Source organism: Podarcis filfolensis (assembly GCF_964270895.1).
Source record: "Podarcis filfolensis genome assembly, chromosome: 2".
NCBI classification, from domain to species: Eukaryota; Metazoa; Chordata; class Lepidosauria; order Squamata; family Lacertidae; genus Podarcis; species Podarcis filfolensis.
In genome coordinates, this window is record NC_139605.1 from 53,562,562 (window position 1) to 53,586,720 (window position 24,159).

The 24,159-nt window shown below is 47.1% G+C and overlaps 1 protein-coding gene across 3 annotated transcripts in view; it reads right to left on the minus strand.

The window, feature by feature from the left end:
• The window catches only part of SEMA3B (semaphorin 3B), a 72,984-nt gene that overhangs the window by 11,846 nt on the left and 36,979 nt on the right, over positions 1-24,159 (minus strand). For all 3 annotated transcript variants that reach the window (XR_014545450.1, XM_083603339.1, XM_083603338.1), the window contains 7 exons: positions 15,643-15,800; positions 13,295-13,357; positions 4,958-5,077; positions 4,739-4,832; positions 3,743-3,862; positions 2,229-2,374; positions 1,517-1,631 (listed from right to left, as the gene is read on the minus strand). Coding sequence is in view for 2 of the 3 variants with exons in the window: in XM_083603339.1 (XP_083459465.1) it covers positions 1,517-1,631; positions 2,229-2,374; positions 3,743-3,862; positions 4,739-4,832; positions 4,958-5,077; positions 13,295-13,357; positions 15,643-15,800 (816 nt within the window). In the remaining variant the exon portion in view is untranslated. The remainder of the gene's footprint in view (positions 1-1,516; positions 1,632-2,228; positions 2,375-3,742; positions 3,863-4,738; positions 4,833-4,957; positions 5,078-13,294; positions 13,358-15,642; positions 15,801-24,159) is intronic.

Sequence of the window (24,159 nt, forward strand, 5' to 3'; positions counted from 1 at the left end):
GAGATAAATTAAGCCTCCTCCACTGCTCTCTGCTGACACACTGGCAGTGATCAGGCACTAACACCAATTAAACAAAACAGAACAGAACACCGCAAGTTGCATGCACGCATAAATAAATAAATAAATACATACATACATACATACATACATACTATTGTTGTCCTCTAAGGACAGCAGTTCAGATTTGTTTTGTTTATCTATTTAGCCATCACACAATGGAGCTCCCCCAAAAGCCCTTTCTAGTTTGCATTTATGATGCGCTTTGCTCACATTGGCATCAGGGCAGTTCTACATGATTCCACTTTCAATACCGTTTGCACCTGCAAACATTTCAAGATGGACATTTCCAATGGGTACAGGTACCGGAGCTTCCTGCTGAACATGGGTGGGTGGGGAGTTGTCTGGCTTTTGTTGTGCCATAATCGCATTATTGTAACCTGACCTGGGACTAGTGTATTACATACGTTGCAGCATACAACTACAAAGAAACCCAAACCAGTCTGGAGGAGCCCAATGTGGATACATTAAGAACATTCAAAACAATCCATGTGCATTTTTTATCCAAATGTATAAAATATGAAAAACATGTATATAAGGGCACAAGTCCATCAGGTGTTAAAACTTGGGATTTGGCTGCAATGGGTCAAAAAACAACCTACGCCTAATTATACAAAGCTGGAATACAAACTGGCACTTTTCAAACGAAATGATGTTCTTTGGTTGAGATTTGGAAGATATAAATGCATGGGACAAAAAATGTAACTAAAAATGTGGAAATCTGTTTTGCTTTAGAACATGAATGGTTGCTTAGGATTTGAACAACGTAATGTCTTCATAGAAATATTATAAGAATCACAAGCTATTCCTTCAAAGTCATGTGTTTTTAAAACTGTCCATGTTTTGGCTGCCTATGTGCACATATGTGGGTGGTAAAGGTAAAGGTAAAGGGACGCCTGACCATTAGGTCCAGTCATGACCAACTCTGAGGTTGGGCGCTCATCTCGCTTTATTGGCCGAGGGAGCCGGCGTACAGCTTCCGGGTCATGTGGCCAGCAAGACTAAGCCGCTTCTGGTGAACCAGAGCAGTGCACGGAAACACTGTTTACCTTCCTGCTGGAGCAGTACCTATTTATCTACTTGAACTTTGATGTGCTTTCGAATTGCTAAGTTTGCAGGAGCAGGGACCGAGCAACGGGAGCTCACCCTGTCACGGGGATTTGAACTGCCGACCTTCTGATTGGCAAGCCCTAGGCTCTGTGATTTAGACCACAGTGCCACCCGCGTCCCTACATGTGTGTGAATGCATCCCTATTCTACATTCTAGAACATGTAGCTTTTGCACAGTTTTCTCTGTCAAGGTGGATCTCCAGTTTCAGGTAGGAGTCTCTTCCAGCCCCACCTGGAGATGCTGGGGATTGAACCTGGGTCCTTCTGCGTGCAAAATGCCTGTGTTCTACCACTTATCCACAGCCCCTCCCCTTGCCAGACCAGACCTCAATCAGCCACAGTCACTCACGGAGCTGGTCAAAGTACGTATCACTCCCATCGCTGCCGGGCACCGAGCACACCAGCCGGGCCTTCAGAAATGTTGTCCATTTATTCACCAGGCTCCTCTGCCCACCCATGTCATTCTGCAGAGAGAGGAAGAGAGGCTTATCAGAGAGGTAGCCAGGGACAGCAGTGCACGTAGAACATTTTAGACTCCGGATTCCCCCCATGGTCTTGTGGGTGAGCACCCTCTTAGATGATAATGTGTATTAGTTCACTTACTTCGAAATGCCTCACTACACTTGCCCCCCTGCTCATTCTGCTGAATGGGGCCCTAGACCTCTGCCCCAAAAACCCTTTTCCCTCACTGCTGCTAGAGCCCCACTCCTGCCATGAAAGACTCCTTCCAGCCAGTGTCCCAGTTCAGCTGGGTCCACATGGAGAGCAAGATCCACATGGAGAACTGACCTAAGGCTCAGCAAGGGGCTCAATTAGCTGAAGTGCAGGAAGGCCTAAGAATGGGGTGGACCCTAATGCTTTCCCACAGGGCAGAGGCAGAGCTGAGAGAGCAGCTCTCTCATACAAGCAGGCTCATGGATGTACGCTGAAACTGGGCCGCCACTCAGCCCAAGCGCTGGGCTGGCACCCAGATGCCCGCCCTAACCTGCCTGACTGGTATCAACCTGACCAGGCCTTGCCCAGTCCTCAGCACTGGACTCGAGAAGGCACAGAGCTCTCACCCGGCAGATCTGGCCAATGCGGGTGAAGGTCTGCTTGCCCAGCCCCTGGGCTCCTTCCACTGCTGTCTCCCGGAAGAAAAAGAAGATCTTGTCGTCATCGGGATTCTCACTCTCCGGGATCCAGAAAACATCAATGAACTTGGGCTCTTGGGGACAGACAAGTGGGAGAACATCAATGCCAAAGCAAAGAGGTGGGAAATTGTACATTATGTCCCCACATAATGGTCTTCCACTTAAGGAAAAAATGCAAAGAGCAGCACTGTGCTGCTTCATGCAAAGTCAGACCACTGATCTATTGTCACCTCCTCCCTTATCTTTTTGGCCATATCTTTAACTCCCCCCTCCATCCCATGGTCCAACATTGACAGTGGATGGATTACCCAGCTGTTAAATAGATGAGTCAAAGTTGGCCCATGGGGCAGGGAAGCAAGCCTGCTTTCTGAAGGCTCCAGGTACACAAGTTCCTAAAGGGAACTCCCTTGCACACCTGACCTTCGATCCTGCTTTCTGCAGGGATTGGCTATGAGCACCCATTTCCCATGGGAGGAGCCAATGCTTGCAGCCAACCCAGCAGAACTGACATCACCAGGCTGACAGGTGGACGTGGTTTAAGTAAAAATGGCTTCCTGGGCCAGTCTGGAACCACCAGACTTGCTGGTGGGCAGGAGGTTCTCCATCTCTGTTTAGCTGCAGATGCTAGGAACTGAATCTGGAACCTTCTGCAGGCGAAAGAATATACTCTGCCCCTTTCCCATGAGTGTAATGGGGAATCTGACTGAGGCACAATGGGGTGGGGGTTGTTAAATCTTCCCCTGCTTTTTTATTGTAATCATCACCACCATCATCCTCTGAAGCTGCTTTTCACTCCCACAGGGTAAAGGAGACAGAAACACAGACGGACCCTCTCTCTCCCCACTGTCCAGAGAAGACTTTGCCACATGACACATTTAAAGCTCATGACTTCCCCTGGAGAATCCTGGGAAATGGTTGTTTAAGGGTGTTGGGAATTACACCTCTGTGAGGATGACCTACAGTTCTCAAGATGGTACAAATGTGCTTTAAATACATGGTGCAGATGTATTTGGGAGAGGTATTCAGGTCATCAAAGGCCACAAGGGGAAAGGGGTAGAGGTCTTCTCCCAGAGTACTGCTTTGCAGCCATGTGGGGCTGCTAATTTGTAAAAGAAAACAAAAGATGAAATCCTAAACACATCTTGTCTACCTTGGTTAGTCAGCAGTTTAATGGTCAGGAAGCTGCCAATCAGGCCCTGGCCACTAGATGGCACCCTCCATTCATAAGTGACAAAACAGCTGGCGATTGAGACCAACAAGAGTCCTAAGGAACTGTAGTTTTCCTTGGCACTTAAAGGAACATGGTCTCCCGCTCCCAACACCAGTGATCCATCAGAGATAGGAAAAGGACAACAGGACGAGTGCAAGGAAATTGCTGTTTATGCAGCCCCAAGCCCGTTTTCCGCATCCCTGGGATGCCCTTCCTCCCTGCCTCCACTGACCGTTGAGCCACCGGGAGTCATGCTGCTCCGTGCGGATAGAGGGTCTTGAGCCAAGGCTGCGGAAGATGGTGAAGTCGCGGCCCATCAGGTCAGTAGCCACCCCAGAATAGAGCTCTTCACCTGGCCACCACAGAATGATAAAAGACAGAGGTTAAAAGGCTTCGTCATGGGATCTGTATGCTGGAACATGTCCCAGGTACTCTTTCTCTGGTACCCTGTGCAGGATTCATCTCCCCTGAAATGTCCTCCACCCTTTAAAGGCAGGAAAGCTCCTGGGCAGGCAGGCAGGCAGGCGGGCCGGGAGGCAGCAGCTGCCATTCCTGGAGCCTTGCTCAGAGGGTGCTTGGAGCCAAAAGAGAATGTGCCGCCAGCCACACCAGCAGTGGCATCCTCAGCACATAGTGCTGGCTGATGCAAGCTGTTCTCACATCAGATGGAGAACAGTCTCCACTTGGCAAATGCTGAAAGAGCTTTAGGGACTCACGAGTCCTTGGATGAGACAACGGCTGCATGCACACCATACATTTAAAGAACTGTAAAGGGTGCTGGGAATTGTAGCTCCATGGGGGGTAAACTACAGTTCCAATTATTCTTTTGGCAGAGAGGATGCTCTTTAAATGCTGTGTCGACTGGAAAGTGCTGACTGTGGTTTTATTGGACATCCCACACAATCACTCGGTTATTCTTATATTCTTATTCTTATATTCTAATATAAGAGCCCTGCTGAATCAGGCCAATGGCCCACCCAGTCCAGCATCCTGCTCTCACAGGAGCCAACCAGATGCCTGTGACAACAGCACTTTCCTCTCCTGTGGTTTCCAGAAAGTGGCATTCATAAGCATTGCTTCCTCCAGCCATCGAATCAGACCATAACCATTGTGGCTGGTAGCCACCAACAGCCCCACCCTCCATGAACTTACCCTCCTCTTTTAAAGCCATCCAAGGTGGAGGGAAGGAGTTATCACTAGCTTTGGGCGGAGGGGCCTGGTCCCTTACCTGCCAGCACTGAAGCGGCCACATGACGTGGGTCGTAGGGGCTTTTGCCTTTGCCATCTTCTAAGTTTTTCAGGTCCAGTTTAAACACAGAGTCCTGGAGAGAGAGGGAGGAGGGATGTGCCAGTAAGAGAGGCCAGAGAGCAGAGCCTGGGGCTCGAGCGATTCTCCTGCCTGCGCCTTCCCTCACCTCAGCTCTCTACCACCCTATGCCTGGCTCACCTCTGCACGCTGCCCAACTTCTACGAAGCCACAAATGGGGTGGAAGGCCCCAGTGCCGCAGGCATACAGGTGCGTCCGGTTGAAGAGGTGCAGGATCTTGACGAAGTTCATGCACTCGGCCTGCAAGACAAGAGCGAGGCCAGTTACGGAGTGGGCCCAGGGGGTGCCTGCAGAAGACCTGGCCCAGCACCCTGTGCTTCCAGTGACCAGCCAGATGCCTGCAGGCTCAAAGGCTTGAGATGCTGCATAAGGAGAGGGATGGGCACAACACAGAGGCACCAGCAGCCCCACTAATAATAATAATAATAACAATAATAATAATAATAATTTATTACTCTGGGCAGCTTTACCACTCTGAGCGACTTCCAACAGGATATTAAAACCACAATAAAACATCAATCATTAAAAACTTCCCTAAAAAGGGCTGCCTTCAGATGTCTTCCTTGACATCTGATGGGAGGGTGTTCCACAGGGCTGGTGCCACTACCGAGAAGGCCCTCTGCCTGGTTCTCTGTAACCTCACTTCTTGCCGTGTGGGAACCGCCAGAAGGCCCTCGGAGCTGGACCTCAAAGAAAGGGAGCTGCTAAGGGCTTTGGACAGCTGTTAGGAATGTAAAAATGATTCTCGCATACCTATCTGCAACTTCCCACCCAGATCCTTATTTCAGATGTGCCTCCTCTGCTGCCAGAAAGAATGTCTTGTGGGGCAGGCCAGGCTGGGAACGGAGGAGGAGGAGAGGCCACAGCAAGGTGTGCGCAGGAAGAGCAGAGCATAGGTTTTGCTGGCCTGTGGTTCAGGCATCTGCAGTGTGGGTCCTTCCCTGACAGCCTCCCTTGACATTGCTGAGATGCCAGAGCATGTGGGAGCCTCTCTTTCCCTCTGGGACTGTGCAGCATTTCCCACACTGGGCGGGAAGAAATGGGGGTGCCATACTGTCCGTGGTAGACTGGGAGTTTCTGCACATTTCACCTCCCAGCAGAGGGTGCTGTAGGAAGCAGCCGTTCCATCACGCTAAGCTTGAGAGGCTTTGTGCCTGTCACCTGCAGACACGAAGACCCCTGTTTGCGCCGCTGCCTCCCTCCTACAAAGCAAGCCTCCCCAGCAGCCCCTCCCTTTCAGGGCCTGTCAGGAGGGGAACATCTGTTTGACTTGCTGCTGAGCACAATTAGCCACTGACGGATCACTCCTGCCCCTTAGAAAGTGGCTGATTATTTAAATGTCTGGAATAACTCAGGCAGAAGTTATGCTCTCTTGTTATATGAGCCCCAGGGGAGTGTCAAGATATTGGGGGGGGGGGGAGAGGAAGTCAGGATCCCATCCAGCACCACCAGGCACCTTGCAGGAAGAGACAGACAAACACTGCAGAGACTTCTCTTGAAGGCTAACTGAGAACAAGCCGACCTAAGCAGGCAAGGCAAAATAATAATAATAATAATAATAAAATGCTAAAAAGAGCCACTCCACAAGTGGCCAAGAGCAGTGGGTGGGGATCAGGGAAGGCTCAGCAAACAAGTAGCAATGGCAGCAAGCAAGGAAACCTACAGGCAAGAGAGGAAGAGGGGAGGAGGAGAAGGGAGCACAGAACCAGGGGGGCACAGGAAGCTCCCTCACTCTGAGTCAGGCCCTTCTAGCTCAGCGTTGCCCACACTGACTGGCAGTGTTTCTCCAGGGTTTCAGGCAGCAGATTGTGCCAGCTCTACATGGAGGAACTAAATTCCAGAGCAATGCTTCATGCAAGGGGAGCAAACATGGTGGCTGCCAGGTGTTCTTGGGCTCCAGCTCCCATCAGCCCCAGGCAGCTTGGTCAATGGTCAAGGATGGTGGGAGTCGTAGCAGGCACCACATGAACTGACCCTGGCTGCAAGGACTGCATTGGGATTGAGTGGGCCAGAGTTCAAGCTACAGTCTGATCACTGGCTCTGTGTTCAGCTTTGGAGTTTCAGTGGTTTGCAAACTTCAAAACCAGGAAAGATGAATTGAGGGGTCCTGCAAGATGTGCTTTACAAGAGAGTGGTTGAGTTGTCACTTTCTTTCCCTTTCCCTTTCCCTTCAGTTTACTCCTCATAGTTTCCTGCCTCCCTTCCCCACCCTCCCAACCCCTCTTTCACACACATGCAACATACACACACTCCTCTGGAATTTGGAAGTGTTTGGTTTTATCAACACCACCACCACCATGGAATTGCCTCCATATACCCATCAATAACTTTGACCCAGAAACTCTCCAAATGTGTGAAGTAGGCATATTAGAATAGACAAAATTCTGCAAGATGGAAAAGAGCTCCCCGTCAGTGGAAAAGTTTTGGCATTTGTGCAAAGTTAGTTTCAAAAGGAAAGAAGGCTGGGATAAGGAAAGGGGAGATAAGATGGAGCAATGGCCATAAAGCAGGATATAGCAAACGCCAGACAAATCATGGGAAGATTTCCAGCAGCTCTTCATGCTATTATCAGTGACTGATCAGGTGTAAAAATGAAAGCCAGGGCCAAGCACAGGCTAATTTGCTTGATAAGATTAAATACTGGAAGTAACTGAAATGCCTGTGAGATAATAATTTGGGGGTGGGGGGGACTATAAAAGCAAATGCATGGCATGAAGCTCCAACAGTCATGCACCTAGAACCACAAGATTCAACCAACCTGGCCTGCTAGCAGAAGCCAGTACAGTGCCATGGGGCTCCCCCTCTCGTGAGTCCCCTCAATCTGCTTTGCAGCGCAGAGCAGAACCCCCAGAACAGGACACAGGGAGAATCATTCTCTCTGGCAAGCAGAAATACTTGCACCAACAGAAGGATCAGACTTCCTCCCACAGACTTTCAGAGTTGGAAAGGACCTTGGCAGTTATCTCATCCTTGGGTGGAGAAGCTCTTGGAACTGTGGCCATGCCTCTTGCTTGCCTACAAGGAGGATGTGGGGCAGTGGCGCACTGAGAAACATCTGTCCTACATTGCTGTAATGCAGCCTGTTGCACAAGGTCACACCTGCTGCTCTGCCTCTCTGCCCCACCCAACACTAGTCCCCAGGTGTGTACCTGGAGGCTGGCTAGGTTGGCCCCAACAAGGGCCCAGGGGAGGTGCAAAAGATTGAGCCTCTCCACACCAGTACATCTCCTTGCAGGGGTGTAGCCAGGATTTTTGTTGGGGGGAGGCAGGTCTTTTGTTAGAGGGGGCATAACCTCAGTTTGCTATGTATTTTAGTGATTTTTATTGATGGGGGGCAGCTGCCCCCCATTGGCTACATCCATGTCTCCTTGCCAAGGGCACAAGGGAGCCTAGGCACTGATTGCCTAATCCACTGATGAGTGGCCTAATCCAACCTCCAGGTCAAATCAGGAAAAAAACAAGAGCCTCAAACACAAACTTACCCCCCAAATCAACAGGCTCAGTCCCTCCTCACCTCTTGCACACAAAACTCTCCTGTTCACTCACCCAGTTTGTTTGCACCAAGGTGACTGTGGCAGAGTTAAATGCTGGGTAACTGGGGGGACCCTCTGCAATCAACGCTATCCCTGCTTAGGAACATAGGGCACTGCCTTATATAGAGTCAGACCATTGGAGCATCTCGCTCAGTATTGCCTACACTGATTGGAAGTGGCTCTCCAGGATTTCAGGCAGGTGTCTCTCCCGACCCTACCTGGAGATGCCTGGGTTGAACCTGGGGTCTTCTGGTTGCAAGGCAGATGCTTTAGCTACGGCCCTTCTATAGAAATCCAGCAGTCTGCAGCCGCAAATGGTGGCATCAGTGTGCCACCTTGCACTTGTGCCTTTTCTATGGTCAAAACCTCCCCATCTGGAAAAGCTATCCAGGTGCATGCCTTTCCCCCTGGGGAAGACAACATCTGAGAGTTTGTTTTCTTATTTGGGCCAAGGAAAACTGAAACTTCAGAATAATACTTGATCTATAGAAAGGGTTTGGCCTCCCTTACCCCCTTTGGGCTGTCCAGCTGTGCAGCTAATGGTTAAGGGAAATGAGCCAGATGCAACACAGATGGATCAATGCATCAGTCACGGACCAGATGTTCCCAGATGTTCCCTGCTTCCCCAACTGCTCTTCCAGAGACTGGACATGTGCCACTGAGTGTCTGCCCATCTTCTTCAAGCCATCTGTCACAGCGATGACGAGTCCTAGGGAGCAATAATGTGGCAAATGGCCCTTGTGGCATGCAACGGGCATACAAGAAGAGGGTTGGGAAGCAGCAGTGGACTCTCAATGCCATGAATTGGGTCAGGCTGGAAGTTCGGCTGGTAGCTCAGCACCAGAGCACATGCTTTGCAATCCCATGGCGCCAGGCACAATCCTGAAATGCTGACTCGCTGCTGCCCCACACTGCAGACGATGCTTAGAAAGAAGGACCAGGGGTTTAACTTGGAAGAAAACTGGTTCTTGAGCAAAAGCCAGCCGCTGACGGAGAGTGACTTTGAAACCACTGTGGTAGAAAAGGACACACTGAAAGCACATTACTTCCTCTGGGAATTGTAGCTTCCTCCTTACTGGGCTACATTTCCCAGCACCATCAACAAACTACTGTTCCTGAGATTCTTAGGTGAATGCCATGTGCTTTGTGGTGCGAACACACCCTGTGTCCTTCAACCCCGCCGCCCCGCTCTCTCTTAGGGCTCATCCAAACTTCCTTTTGTGCTCTGTTTCTAGGTAGAAATCAATGCTTTAAAGCGCCGTGACCTAGTACTTTTTTTTTTGTCCTGGTGCTGTCTCCACGAAAACCCACTGAGTTACCACTGAGTTGGAGCAAACGGGAAATCGCCATTTGTTCTGACTCAGCGTTAAAGTGAAGGTTTTCATGGGGGAAAGTGCCAAAAGGACTTAGACATGGCGCTTTAAAGCCTAGAAACTGTGGGGCAAAAGGTAAATGTGGGTGAGTCCATAATGTTGCCAACCTCTTAGCACCTGCTCTGCTTTCCCCGCTTAACTCCTACTTAGATGGAAAGGCAAGAGTGTGATCTCGCAGCTTATGCTCCGTTAATGCTTAACCTAGACTGCGAACGTCAATCCGTAGCACTGAATTTAAATGAACTTCCAACCATAAAGACAGCTAAGCTCCAATGAGCCCTGGACCCTTTCCCAGACCCATTAAAGCCAGCAAGCTTCTTCTCTGAAGCCTGCGCACCGGACCAAGTCTATTCTTACACATGCTCATTATCACAGCTCAATATATATGGGGATTTTTTGGTGCACTCTGGTGATAATTGCTCTGCCTCTAAAATGATTTGCACAACAAAAGGGGGTGTCTCCCATTATTTACTCCCATTCTCTGAAGATGCCTCCCCCTGTAAGATTTGCTCTCTACTTGGTATATGCTGCTCCTTTTAAATTGGAGAGAGAGAAAAAAAAATCAGTTGGGTCTTCTCACACTTTGCATCTGATTCATTTAATACGAGACTGCCACTGGTTAGGCACATACTCTGCTAAAGGGCACAATTGTGTGTGTGATATTCACACGATTGAAAACCTGCAAATCTGCCAGCATAGAAGAGTAGCTGGAAGTGCTGGGTTTGGTACTTTGAGGATTTATTAGTTGTGATGGAAGTGGGGAATGCTCAAAGTCTCCCTCTCCCTCTCTTCCCCTCTTCCAAACACATGCACACAAATGTCATCTCCAAAGCACTCCTTGGGGTCTAAACCATTTGCAGAGCATCCTACCCACCCACTGCTGGGCTGGTCTTGAGTAAACAAGCCTGGGGCTCTTACAGCCCCTATCATCACTCTTGAGCAAGCCCAGGAAGAAAAACAACCTTGGGACTTTTTGTTTTCCTGCCCTTTTGCCCTGATGGATAAAGCAGCCTGAATATGGAGAGCTGTTGACAGGGAGAGAAAAGGAGACAGGGAACCATCAGATAGAGGAGTGGGGAGAGGGAGGGATGGAGAGAGAGAGAGAGAGAGAGAGAGAGAGAGAGAGAGAGAGAGAGGTGTCTTGCTAATGCCTCTCCTCCTCCCACCAGCTGCTTTTCAGGAAGCCCCACAGCCCACACTTGCTCAGTAGAGCACAGAGGTGCTGATCTCCCCACCCTCTTCAACAGGGTCAGTGGTGCTTGTGTCTGAAACAAAAGCTGGGGAGGAGTGGCTGAATATAGCACTAAGCCTCGGGGGCTCAGCTCTTGGCTTTGCCGATGCGTCTGTGGTGCTGCTACTGCATTGTCACTCGCTCTTCAGCCACAGTGGTTCTGCAACAAATTGCTTCTGCTTTAAACAAGAGTGATGGGACACAGGGCAGCTCTTGTACCAACACTGGTCCTGGTTCCCCCACCGCAACATCTTCCTGACTGTGGCCGTGTTGCTGAAAACTCCTAGCTCCATTCACTTTTGGCAAATGAGCCATCTCTCTAGGCCTCTTTCTCTATGATGAAAAAGGGCCATCGTTCAGTGGGAGACCACATGTTTAGCATGCATAAGGTCCCAAGTTCAAGGTCTGTAATGTAGGTTCAGCTGGGATATAGCCCTGTTCTCAAAGCCTGGACAGCCACTGCCAGTCCCTGCAATCCAACGGTGGATAACCTGTGGTCAGACAGGTGTTACTGGACTCCAACTCAGCCAGCATGGCCAATAGTCAGAGATTATGGGGTTGTAGTCTAGTAATACTTGATGGACCACTGGTTCCCTACCCCTGCTGCAGACCAAACTCAGCTAGAGGGACCAATGGTCTGACTCAGGAAGTTGCTAATCCTTCCTTTGCCTTGTTCAGAGAGTTGCTTTCAGTGTCTGTATGCACTTTTGCCTGATTCCACACTAGGCTATTGTCCATCATGCAAATAATTAACCACAGGAATTAGGTCATCATGACCACATCACACTTTTTCATGGCATTCTGCACCAGGTCAAAGTACCAACAGCACTTCATAACAGTGCATAGTGCCAGAGTTCCCTTAAGGGTGGCAACTTTCCTACCCCACAGCCCTTAACCGGAAGCAAAAGCAAGAGCAGTGGGGAAAGGTACGTCTCACTTCCCCTTGTGGATCTGTGTGATGAATGGAGAAGGCAGTTGCATGAATGACACAGGTCCTATTATTGTCACATCAACCCCATCAGCTGTTGAAATATTTGCATGGATCCTCAACTGTGGGGATCAGAAGGACTGAAACAGCGCACTCAGGGCTCACCCAGCCTTTCTTCTGTGCCACTTTCCAGCCACAGGGCCACGCTTTAAAAAGCTCCATGTTCAAGTGTTTTGTTCTTTCGTCCCAGCACTTTCCCTGGGCAAACCCACATTTTACCAAATGACAACCTGCGGGGAAACCTAATTGCAGTTTGATCCAATTCTGCAGAAAAACACAGGTTTTCCCTGGGAAAGTGCCCCCCCCCAAAAAAACCTACTCGGTAATGGAACTTTAAAACACAGACTGGTGCCTAGAAACATGGCACAAAAGTAAGTCTGGATGAGTCTCCAAAATTACAGTCAGCTGGATGAGCCCAAGGTCTTAGTCCTAAAACCCACAAGCCCTACCTCTCTTTCAACCTTCTTGGATGAGGGCAAACTTTGCTTACATATGCTGTTTCAGGGCTTAGAGCAGTATTCTGAGCAGAGACTGGCAAAATCCAAGGGGGAGACAGGCTGCCCCTTTGTCCTCTCGTGCCCTTCACTGGCAGCTGCACCAAACAGCCTCAATGGGAACTTCCAAGTTGACCAGGCAATCCTGAAAGAAAACGGTGACCCAAGACTGCTCTCCAAAGCTAGGGGAGAGAAACCCAACAGCTCACAAAGCTCACATTGCCAGTGGGCTTGACACAGCACTGCTCCCTCCATGGACAACCTGTAAGAATTATAGCCAAGGTGACCGAGACCCCTTCATGCTGCTGGCCCAATGTTATCAAGGAGCAAAATCTGGCTGTGTCCTGGTTCATCTCTGCTCCTGCCAAAATGGTGGGAACCCTCCTCTTATCTCCTGGGAGGTCAGGATGGGTCACAGCTAAGCAGGAATCTCTTAAGTGCACCAACCGGTCCCTTCACAGCAACATGACTCCCAAGGCCTCCTGGGGCCTCTTCCCAGGGCTGGGGCATGATGGTGCTGTCTGCGGGGCCAGGGAGAGACAGAGAAAACAGCAAGATGCTCAATGAAAACAGCAAGATGCAATGAAGGGTCATGGGTGAATTACTGGGAGGGGGAGGCTGCTATCGCGTATCAGTTTTCCCCCAGCTCATCGTGGTCAGACAACTCAGAGAAGTCTCCATGCCTTGCTTGATGAGGAGTCAATTGAAATGTTCGCTCTGGAAAGCAAGCGACTCACATCGCGTTTCCTGATGTTCCTTATCCTCCTTTGTTTTATGCCCCGACTCACATAGGGGCCGAGCAAAGGATTTCCCCTCCCCATCCAAATGGGTCACTTACATTGATGTCTTTTCCTGCCCAGTTGCATTCTTCCCTCCATTCCACAGGCGCTGGCCAGTAAATCTGTGAGAACAAAGATAAGGCAAAGATCATTTTCCAAAATATTTTTGTATTTTAAGAAATGGGCTCCTAGCATAGTCATTCATCACACTTGAAGTTAGTCAAATGCTGCTAAAAATGCTGATAGTTTTTTTGTTTTGTTTTTAACCAACCCTTAGTTGTAATGCTCCTGGCTTCCTTTACTCACTGTCCATCACCTGTCTCCTTGGTATTTGAGACTTGACACAGGCCTCCATCTTTTCTGTGTTTTGAGCATATTGTAAACATTTGCTTGGTTCAAACTACATTATATTAAGAGAGTTTTAAGTGGCGTTTTAAATTCCTTTAAACTGCCGCTGTTTTAGGGTATACATTTGTCACCAGAGTGCTTTGTTTTGATTTAAAAAAAAATTGTATGGTTTTAATTATCTTTTAAAAGTTGTCTTTGCCTAGAAAGGTGGTGTATGAGGATTTTGAATATATAAACAGCACAAATAAATAAATAAACAGGAGCCATAAGGCCCACCGCTAGCTTTGCACATTTTTCTACGTCCCATTCGGGGGCGGGGGGGCGGGGATTCTGGTGACAAAAGTATACCCTAAAACACCAGCAGTTTAAAGGAATTTAAAATGCCACTTAAAACTCTCTTAATATAATGTAGCTTGAAACAAGCAAGTGTTTACAATCTGCTCAAAACACAGAAAAGATGGAGGCCCATGTACTTCTTCTGGGAGAAAGTCCCAAAGATATTATACCGCTACTGAAAAGGCCCTGACTCTAGTACCTACCAGTCTGCTGGCTCTTCACAGTGGGCAGGGCCTTAGAGGCCGATTTAAAGGCCTGGGTAGGTTCATGTAAGTGATGAACTGCAAGGTTGATATCCCAGGGCTAAGCTGGGGGATACTTTGCATGCCAGGAGTCACTGCAACCGAATTCCTTGGATCTGTGTGTTCCACTGTTCTGGTCCTCATTTCTACTGAATGAGGATAGCTGCCTGAAGCCAGGAGAGCAAGAGGGATCGGTGCGCACCGATCCCTCTTGCTCTCCTGGTTTCGCTTCGCTGGAGAGGTGCTGCGCAGCTTTCCCTCTCTGCGCAGCGACCCTTCAGCAAAGCGGGAGGAGAAATGGAAGGGGCTCTGTTTCTCCTGCCCCTTCGCTGAAGGGGTGCTGCGCAAAGAGGGAGAGAATTTTTTTTTTCTTGTTCTCCCCCTCTAAAACAAGGTGCGTCCTATGGTCTGGTGCGTCCTATAGAGCGAAAAATACGGTAAGTTCGTAACCAGAGGTACCACTGTAGTAAAGGGAAAGACAGCCTGTAAGTCTTTTGCCATGAACTGGCACCGCTTCAGTGGCCACGGTGCAAAGCTTTGTACATGTTGAGGAAACCAAACCTGACCCACAAGATCCGTTAGTTCACTGTGCAAAGAAAACAGACAGCAGAGCAGACAGCCATTATGTGTCATCTAAGGAATATCAAGAACTATCTTGTTCTGAGTCAGACCATTGAGTCATCTACACTAACTGGTAGTAGCAGCTCTCCAGGATGTTAAGACAGGTAACCAGTGTTGCCTGTGGATACTAGGGAATGAACCTGGGGCCTTCTGCATGCCAAGCATGTGCTCTGCCAGTGAATTATGCCCCCTCTTCCAGCCACACCGGCCAAAGAAGTGCAAATGCTCCAGGAGCAGAGGGTTGGCGGTGGCTGTATTGTGCTCCCAAAGAGTTCCCCCTGCTGGGCTAAGAATGCGGCTTTCGTCCACAGCCCAGCGGTAAGGGCGTCAGCAGCCTCAACCCACCCTCTTTCCAACTCCATTAACAGGGAAGTTTATTATAGAAGATTTCACGGAGGAGTCTGGAATGCGGGATCGGTTGTCATGACGAGCGAGCGGGGAAATGGCACTACTAAAGGCTGAGGAGCAGAGGAGGGAGTTGAAGAGAGAACATAATAACTCTATTGATTGCATCCAATATTGGTGTCCTACTCAAAGCAGATCCATTGAAAATACTGGACATCATTATCTTCTGCCCATTAATACCAGTGTAAGGTACAACCCAATGTCATCATTTATTTTAAATGGGTGGCATTCGGCTAAGTTTTACTCATTGAAATGAATGAATGTAACTTAGTAGGTTAATTAACTTCTGAGTAAAGCTTGGTGGAACACCACCCAAAGTTTCCATATTGTCCTTCAGTTCAGAATTTCTGGGGTGGCTTACAATAACAGGTCGGAGTCTGAGAGGGAAAAAGACATGTCCAGATACCCTTGCCCTATTTTTGGTGGGAAGCCCCGGGCAAACAGAGCCAGGCTACCTTCTTGTCCTGCTTGCTGATGTTGTCTAGGCTCAGGGAGGCCAGGTAGTTTTTCCCACCCACGAAGAGCCGTCCCCTCTCTTCATCCAGCAGCAGCGAGTCGTAGCAGCAGGAGCGCTCCAGCTCATAAGTGCGCAGTCCGTGGCGCAGTCGCAAATCTGGAGAGGAAAAAGGAGGGAGATGAACCACAATCGCTTGCGTGTTACGCACAACTCCATCTGCATTCGCAAAGTTAGAGAGAATCAGCTGGAGTCAATGGAATACAACATAAGGCACCTAAGTGAAGTGCAAACAATTATCCCTTGATTTCTGCTTTTTAAATTGGTTTTTATTGTTACAACTGCATTCAGGAATAGAAAGGAGAGGCATAAATGCTGAAATAGACAAACAAAGCTGCACTCTGTTAAACGTGGCCATTTCCCTATTCCAGAGGATGTTTGTGCAGCTTAAAACAGTTATGGCTTCCCCCAATGCCATATTGGGAGCTGTAGCTTGTTGAGAGTGCTGCGAGTTGTTAGGAGACCCTTGTTCCCCTCACAAAGCTACAATTCCCAGAGTTCCCTGGGAAGAAGGATTGACTTAAGCCACTCTGGGAATCACAGCTCTTTGAGAGGGGAAAGGGGTCTCCTAACAATTATCAGCAACCATAACAAGGGATATGACAACAGTTGTACTGGAGATTTAATAGAACTGGATTAACAGAGAAGTTGCAGGAGGAAAGAAGTTAACATAAGGACCCACAAAAGGGAGGAGGGAAGTCCATGGGAATTTATGGAATTCTATTTTTGTTTTGGTTGTTTGACAATTGTTTGTAAACTCAAAAATCTGAAAATTAAATTAATTTATTTTTTAAAAAATTCTCAGCACCCTTAACAAACTGCAGTTCCCAGAGTTATTTGGGGACTGTTTAAAGTGGCATAATGCTGCTTTAAATACAATGCGTGGATATGGCCTGAGTTTATCTGAGAGACGGCATCCTTAAAAGTCCTCTTCCTGACACTCCCTTGTAATCTGAAGGCCTCTGATAGTCAAGGATACTGGGATATCCGTTCTGCTTATGTGATGACATAGTTATTATGACTGTGCAGCCCATAAAAGCCTGCTATATGTGTGCAGCCAGATAAGGGAGTCCTTCTCCTACTCCAAGAAACTTTCAGTCTGAACAAAGAGAAAGGTGTGAAGAGCTCAGAGGCCTAGAGGGAGGGCCTTGTCTTGGGCAAGATCACATAAAGGTCATTTGTAGAGCCAAGACTTGGAACACTGGTCTCCTGTCAGTTATGCTAGTGTCCCAATTACTCTTGTCTGTGTGGGAGATTTCCACACCCATTGCTTAGATGCCAGAGAGCTGTATAGGGTAAATCACAATTAAGCCCCATCTTACTTCTGCATATTTTGGAGGAAATGATAACCATCATTTATCCCTTGAACTTTGTGGCCAAGCAACAACATGGAGCTACTATTAACAGAGACATGATAATGGACCTTCACCCTTATCACACAGATAAAGATGTGCAGCCAGTAGGAAGCTGTGCCTTGGTTTTCGAACGGTTCCAGGAGTCAAACGGACTCCCAGAACAGATTAAGTTTGACAACCAAGGTACCACTGTACTAGGTGGTGGTGGTGGTGAACAGATCTGAAAATGCAGATCTGCAGCCCCAGTGCTCCAGTAGATGCTGCTGACGTCTGGAAATGCAGGTGGTGTCCTGTAGACATTCCCAAGCCTCAAGTTTCTGACGAACCTACTCTGGCTGCGTACCATTCAAACAGTGAGCGGGGAGTAGGCTGGGTGGTGGTCGGGGGGCTTCTGCCGATTTCGTCTTCCCACCCTACCCCCACCCCGCACCCTGTCTGTGGCCTGTGTCCTCTTACACCCACCTTTCAAGCCCGCTCCCTGATCTGTTCCACCAGCTTTAACAGGTTAGCAGCCTCAACAACAGCGTGACGTTAATCTCCCAGCACAACAGGCATCTGCGCAGAGAAAGGGCCCTTTCTCTCTGCAGAGAGCCTAATCTGCTTTCGGCAGCAGGAACAAATAAGCCATTGTGGAGAAGGGGAAGAAAGTGGCTGGCAGGGGAGCAATCCACCCGCTAATGAGCTGCTGTCCATGTCGGGTGCACAGGGTGCTCAGGGTCCAGAGGGAGGTCACGGCCTGATCTGCAACCCCACCCAACCCCCCCCCCCCACTTCATGTTCCTTGGCTTGAGTCTGCTTGAGATATACATATTCTTCTAGTCCAGCAGCACCAGACAAGCAACATGGCCTCCTCTCCATGCCATCTCCCTCCTCTGTGGCTTGGTATTGACCTCTGGCTGGGCCACAGATGGGCATGGAAAAACCTGAACTGGCCTGGCTTAGCACAACTGCTTCCCCTTCCCTAGTTCTAGTCCTGCATGTTCCTTCCTGGTCTATCTGCTTTAAACACAGAACCTCCAAGTGCACCTATTTTCCAGGGACAGTCCCAGATTTACAGAAGCCATCCCCGTTTCTGATTTGATTCCAGAATGCCCCACTTTTCCTTAGGATGTCCCTATTTCATCAGAGAAATGTTGGAGGGTATGGAGTTATGTGACACCCCCCCCCCGAGCCAAGGAGATAAGTAACTATACAGCCTTTGGAAGACATCTGAAGCGAGCTCTATATAGGGAAGTTATTAATGTTCAATGTTTTATTTTGTTTCTATATAATTTGGAAGCTGCTCAGAGTGACTGGGGCAACCCAGTCAGATGGGGTATAATAGTATAATAATAATAATAATAATAATAATAATAATAATAATAATAGAACAGGTTGCCCCTGTTTTCATCAGATAAATGTTGGAGGGTATGTAAACAACGACTACTCAGAGCCAGAGCACAGAACTGGAAAAGACTTGAACACCTACATATCTCACAATGGCAACACAACGTATGGCCTTATCTGAAAAAATGACAATAAGGGTGCATGCCCTGAATAGCGCATCAGATGTGGACAAAGTTGTCATATCAAAATATGGCACCCCTTTGCAAAATATTTGAATGAACACTGGCAGCCACCAACTTCGCACACAGGCTTACGGCAAAAAACGACACGTTCTTTTGATTATAGCTTGTTTTAACTAATTTTAATACAGTGGTACCTCGGGTTAAGAACTTAATTCGTTCTGGAGGTCTGTTCTTAACCTGAAACTGTTCTTAACCTGAGGTACCACTTTAGCCAATGTGGCCTCCTGCTGCTGCCGCACGATTTCTGTTCTCATCCTGAAGCAAAGTTCTTAACCCAAGGTACTATTTCTGGGTTAGCGGAGTCTGTAACCTGAAGCGTTTGTAACCTGAGGTACCACTGTATTGTATTTTTACATTGTTGTAGCCTCCCCTGGGGCTTATGCTGAAGGATGGATAAAAATATCTTACAACAATAACCATGGGTTGCATGTCCCTCCACTGAAATGAATGGGAGTCTCTGCCATCAAGGAGTTCCACGTGTGCAATGAAGCCGCAGAGCCCACACCAAAGTGCTGGGTTTGGTAAGAGAAAAAGCTAATGAGCACAGTCTTCACAGGAGAAAAATCAGGCTATCATGGACTTTTCCTCTTGTTGGTCCTGCTTTGAAAGGAGGCTTCATTCTCATGTCCCTGCATTGATCATTTAAAGTGAAATTGAAATTGTAGTGAGCTTATTGACTGTGACCTTCAAAATCTACACATCTGCTTCTCTTTGCATAGAAACACGGCTCTGCACCTGGCTTGCCAGCAAGGCAGCCAGCCACACACCTGTGTCTTCTACCTGTATGTTTACATTTCACCTCTCCTCCTCATACTCTGCAGAGAAAGAGAATGAGCACACAGAGGAAGAAAGGGAGTGCAGGAGTGTGGCCGGGAGAGGCAAGGAAACACTTTATCTAGCACCTTCTTGAGAATTGGTTTTTAATCACATTAATCCCTGGTGAACTGATAAGCTGGCCAGCTTGCTTTCTCTGTCACTCACAGGAAATTCAGTGGAGGCTTTTTATGAAACAATAGGTTGAAAATAAAGATGTCAAAGAGGACAGAAGAAAAAGAACTTTGTCTTGTCTGCTTGGGAAGCAGAAATAGCCTTTTCCACTGTTTGGCATATTTTTAACTGCAGCACATAGTTATTTTCATATTGTTTTGATGCTAAAAATGCCAGTCTCCAGTTTTAGATATTTTAGGGTGAGGGTGTGGAAATTTATCTGGCTGCTGGGCTGGATCCTCACCTTCCTATCTCACATGGGCCATTTGAACAATTGGCAGGGCCACCCCTCGGACATCAAAGGGGCTTGCTGTCAGCAACAATTGTCTATGTGGTGCTGACAGCCAGCCTTCGCTTTGTTCATTTGCAGGTGTGATTTGGATTCAAACTGCACCTGAAAATAGACATTTCCCTTTCGCACTCCAACAAAGACGTTCACAAAGCTGGTCTGCGGGTGGAAATTGTTCAGTTGCAGGGGCTGTTTGGATCGAAACCACCTGCAAAGAGACAATTTCAAAGGCAGTCCCTGTCAGAATTCATCAGCGGGGGTCACTGCTGCCCGCCCCACTTGCCAAGGAACAATAAGAAGTGCACTTTAAGCTCCCAATTGCTCCTTTGCAGCTGCATATTTATCTGCCGCACACCAGGCATCACATACGATGGCAGGTGGACACAGTTTGCAGGGAACTGTCTCTTGGGGAAGATTAAGACCCAGGCTGGGCCTAATGAACCCTGTCATCTGGAGGTTCCCCAGTGAGTGGTCAATGACAGCAGTTACTGCTGCTTGGGGGCTGAGGGATCAAGGAGGTCTGGTGAGCTTTGCCTGGTTTCGGTTGCACCAAAATCACTAATGTGTCCCCTCTGAGGAGGGTGGTAATGTGAGAATGGGCTTTTACCATGGTTTGCTCTCCTGTTTGTCAACTGCCCTCCCCAGGGGGGAAAAAGCCTGGTGTCATTGCTGTCAGTTTTTAGGCATTCCTACACAGAAACTCCCATTTACCAAGGCCTTTGTTTTTTTCATTGAGGTCATACCGCAGTATGATTTCCATTTGGTTCGTTGTTTACATTCTTTAATTGGGTGGGTAGGACTGATCTTTTTTATAATACTGTTGCATGAGTGACTTTGTTTTTAGATCAAAGTTGGCTTTTATTGCCTTTCTTGATGCATTGCTTGTAAATGTATTGATGCTTTGTGCGTATGTTAAGAAACCATAAGTTGTTTTGAGGATTTTTGTGTGTGGAAAACAACAAATAAATGAGTATAACATTAATAAGAATAATAATAAGAATACAGTGGTACCTTGGGTTACATATGCTTCAGGTTACAGACTCCGCTAACCCAGAAATAGTGCTTCAGGTTAAGAACTTTGCTTCAGGATGAGAACAGAAATTGTGCTCCGGCGGCGCGGCGGCGGCAGGAGGCCCCATTAGCTAAAGTGGTGCTTCAGGTTAAGAACAGTTTCAGGTTAAGAACGGACCTCCAGAACGAATTAAGTACTTAACCTGAGGTACCACTGTAGTAGTAGTAATAATAATAATAATAATAATAATAATAATAATAATAATAATTTTTTATTTATACCCCGCCCTCCCCAGCCAAGGCCGGGCTCAGAGCGGCTTACAAGCAATAATAAAACAAGATTAATGATTACAACTTAAAAACAAAAATAAAATACAACATTAAAATAATGGAACATTAAAATATTAAAATGTAGCCTCATCGCAGGAGGAGAAGGAAAAGAAAAAAGAAAAAGAGTGAGGGAGGGAATCAAATTGGCTCCAAGCCAAAGGCCAGGCGGAACAACTCTGTCTTACAGGCCCTGCGGAAAGAAATCAGGTCCTGCAGGGCCCTGGTCTCATGAGGCAGAGCGTTCCACCAGGCCGGAGCCAGAGTTGAAAAGGCCCTGGCTCTGGTTGAGGCCAATCTAACTTCCTTAGGGCCTGGGACCACTAGGGTGTTGTTAGAGCAAACACTTCCAGAATGCTCCAAAAGGAGTGCCTGCATATCACTCCCTCAAAGCAACCCAACTGCCCTCCATTTTTTCCCTGTCCCACAAACACTAGGGGTGTGAAATGTGTGGCCCTTTATATATTGCTGCGCTGTGGCTCCCATTATCTTTGCTCATTAGTCATGCTGGCTGGGGCTGATGGGAGCTGGGAGTCCAACCACTTCTAGATGGCGACATGTTCCCAACCTCTGCCAAACACGGTGCCCTTCTATTCCCACAAGCAGAACACCCCCTTCGCTTTCCTTCGCAATCCATGTGACGCACTGTTGCAAGGACTTGGCCATGAGCTTTCAAGGACTGACTCCATAAGGGGTAACTCGGCAATTAAAGCTGCAGCCTAGCAACTTTACAAATCATTCAAAAGATGAGATGTTCCAACATGTCATTAGGTTTGGCCAGCTGCCAAAAGATAAGAAAGCGTGGTCGTGTTTGAGAGAGAGAATAAATTTGGGGGGAAATTTCCCTAAAGATTGCACCTGTGCTAGCAACTCTGACTAGTGCCCCACCAACACTGCTGCCATCAGTGGTAGAAAAATCTGATACTAGTCTAGTCTGGCTCTTAATGCATTAGTGCTGCTTTGTCATTGTAAAAGGGGGTGCCAAAAAGAACCCTACCAAAGGATAACACTTTGGTAGAATCCATTCATCACCAGAATAAAATGTACCCAGTGTCAATGGTACTGCACCATGACATCTGCTACATCCTAGGAATCTAATGCTTTATTGAAGGAAACCTTGCATTTGTAAGGAAATGTTTGAAAATTGTGAAGCATGCGGCGTAGGCCCAGAAACTAGCAAAGGTATGATGATTGTACAGCCTCATTACTAGATGTTTCAATAATGAGTGACACAATTTGTCGGATCTGCTTTTCCTTAAAAATCAAGCAAATGAATTAGACAACTTTCTGTGGTCCATTCCAGGGCAACGTTCTATGATATCATCTCTGAGCGCATGAGAGAATTTCTTCCCCTCTTAGCGAGAGATGCTTTTGTATCTTATTTCACATAAGTACAGAGTCTATTTATCATACTAACGGACTATCTAATAGCTAAAACACTTCCAGTTACTTGAAAAGAAGCATTCTCAAACACTAACAGGGTATTTTAATCCCTGCTTATCACTTCCAGCAGACTAATGAATGGGGCATGTTTCACAGAATCATAGAATTGTATAGTTGGAAAAGACTCTGAGGGCCACAGCTGTGTGCACGAGTGTGTGGCGGAAGTTGGATTTTGTCTTCCACCAATAGGCTGCAAGTCCATTTTGCTGTTGACTATCTAGTAGTTTTTGCTGCTTGTTGCGATTCTTGCAAAGACTGCTGACCTATTATTATTACCATATTTTTCCATGTATAAGATGACATTTTTTTTCTGAATTTTTTTGTGATAAATTGAGGGTCTCTTATACATGGGTTAATATGCTAAGTAAGCAAGGGAAATGTTGTCTTATACATGGAGTCGTGTTACACACAGAAAAATACAGTAATATTATTAATTTGTATACCATATATATGTCCAAATGGCTTCTAAGCGGTTTGCAACTATAGAAAATCCACACATGAAATTAAAATATGCCATAACAATTCCATCAGAGCATTAAACCTTCACTAATTAAAATACATAATAAAAAAGTCTGTTTCATTCAGCTAAGGGCTCTATATGTTTTTAAGCAAGAGTACATGCTCAGGATTGCTTAAAGTTTAATTTATATGCCTTAATGTTAAGAAATCCTGATCATGCTGTCTTACTTCATATATTAAAATCCATTGGTGCATCACAGGGGTTCTAGATGAAAACACACAGAGAAATAGTCCACTCCTAAGCTATACAATCTGAGTATTTTGGTTAACAGCCTTTTAATATGTTTGTTAGCCAATAATCGGTCTAGTCCTTTATTTTAAAAAAATGTACTTGTACTGTTGCCCATTATCAAATATTTATCAGATTCTTTCCGGTCATTTAAAACTTGTAAAGTATTAGCACAGCCATTTAATTTGTGGTGTTATATAGACACGAACAAATGTTCTATTTTGGCTTCCCTCCCCCCAAATGTTCATAATTAGACAGTCCTTACGCATCTCTTTCCTAAACTTGAAAGAAACATATCCCCACAACATATGGGATCAGAGCCAGACCTCAATGACACCAGCACATAAATCTGAGGCAGTGTTGCAAACTTAAGGAAACAGAGTCTCTAGCTACACATGAGTGTGAAGAAGAAGAAGAAGAAGAAGAAGAAGAGGATCCATTTTCATCTCACTATTAAAAGAACAGAACTCTTCCTGATTTGATAGTAACAGAGTGTGCCTTTCTAAATGCCCCACACTTCCCACACAGGCTGGACACTGAGTGCACCAGCTACAATTTGGAGCATCAGGATAATAATACACAGCTCTCCATGACCTTGTGTGTCTCTGTAAATATCACTTGTAAATATCACATATAGGAGGCAGGTAGAGCCGTGAAGGAGTGGCAAGGTGGGCATCATAAGATGGAAACGCTCAGAATATAACATATTCGTAGCTGTCACATCAACCCC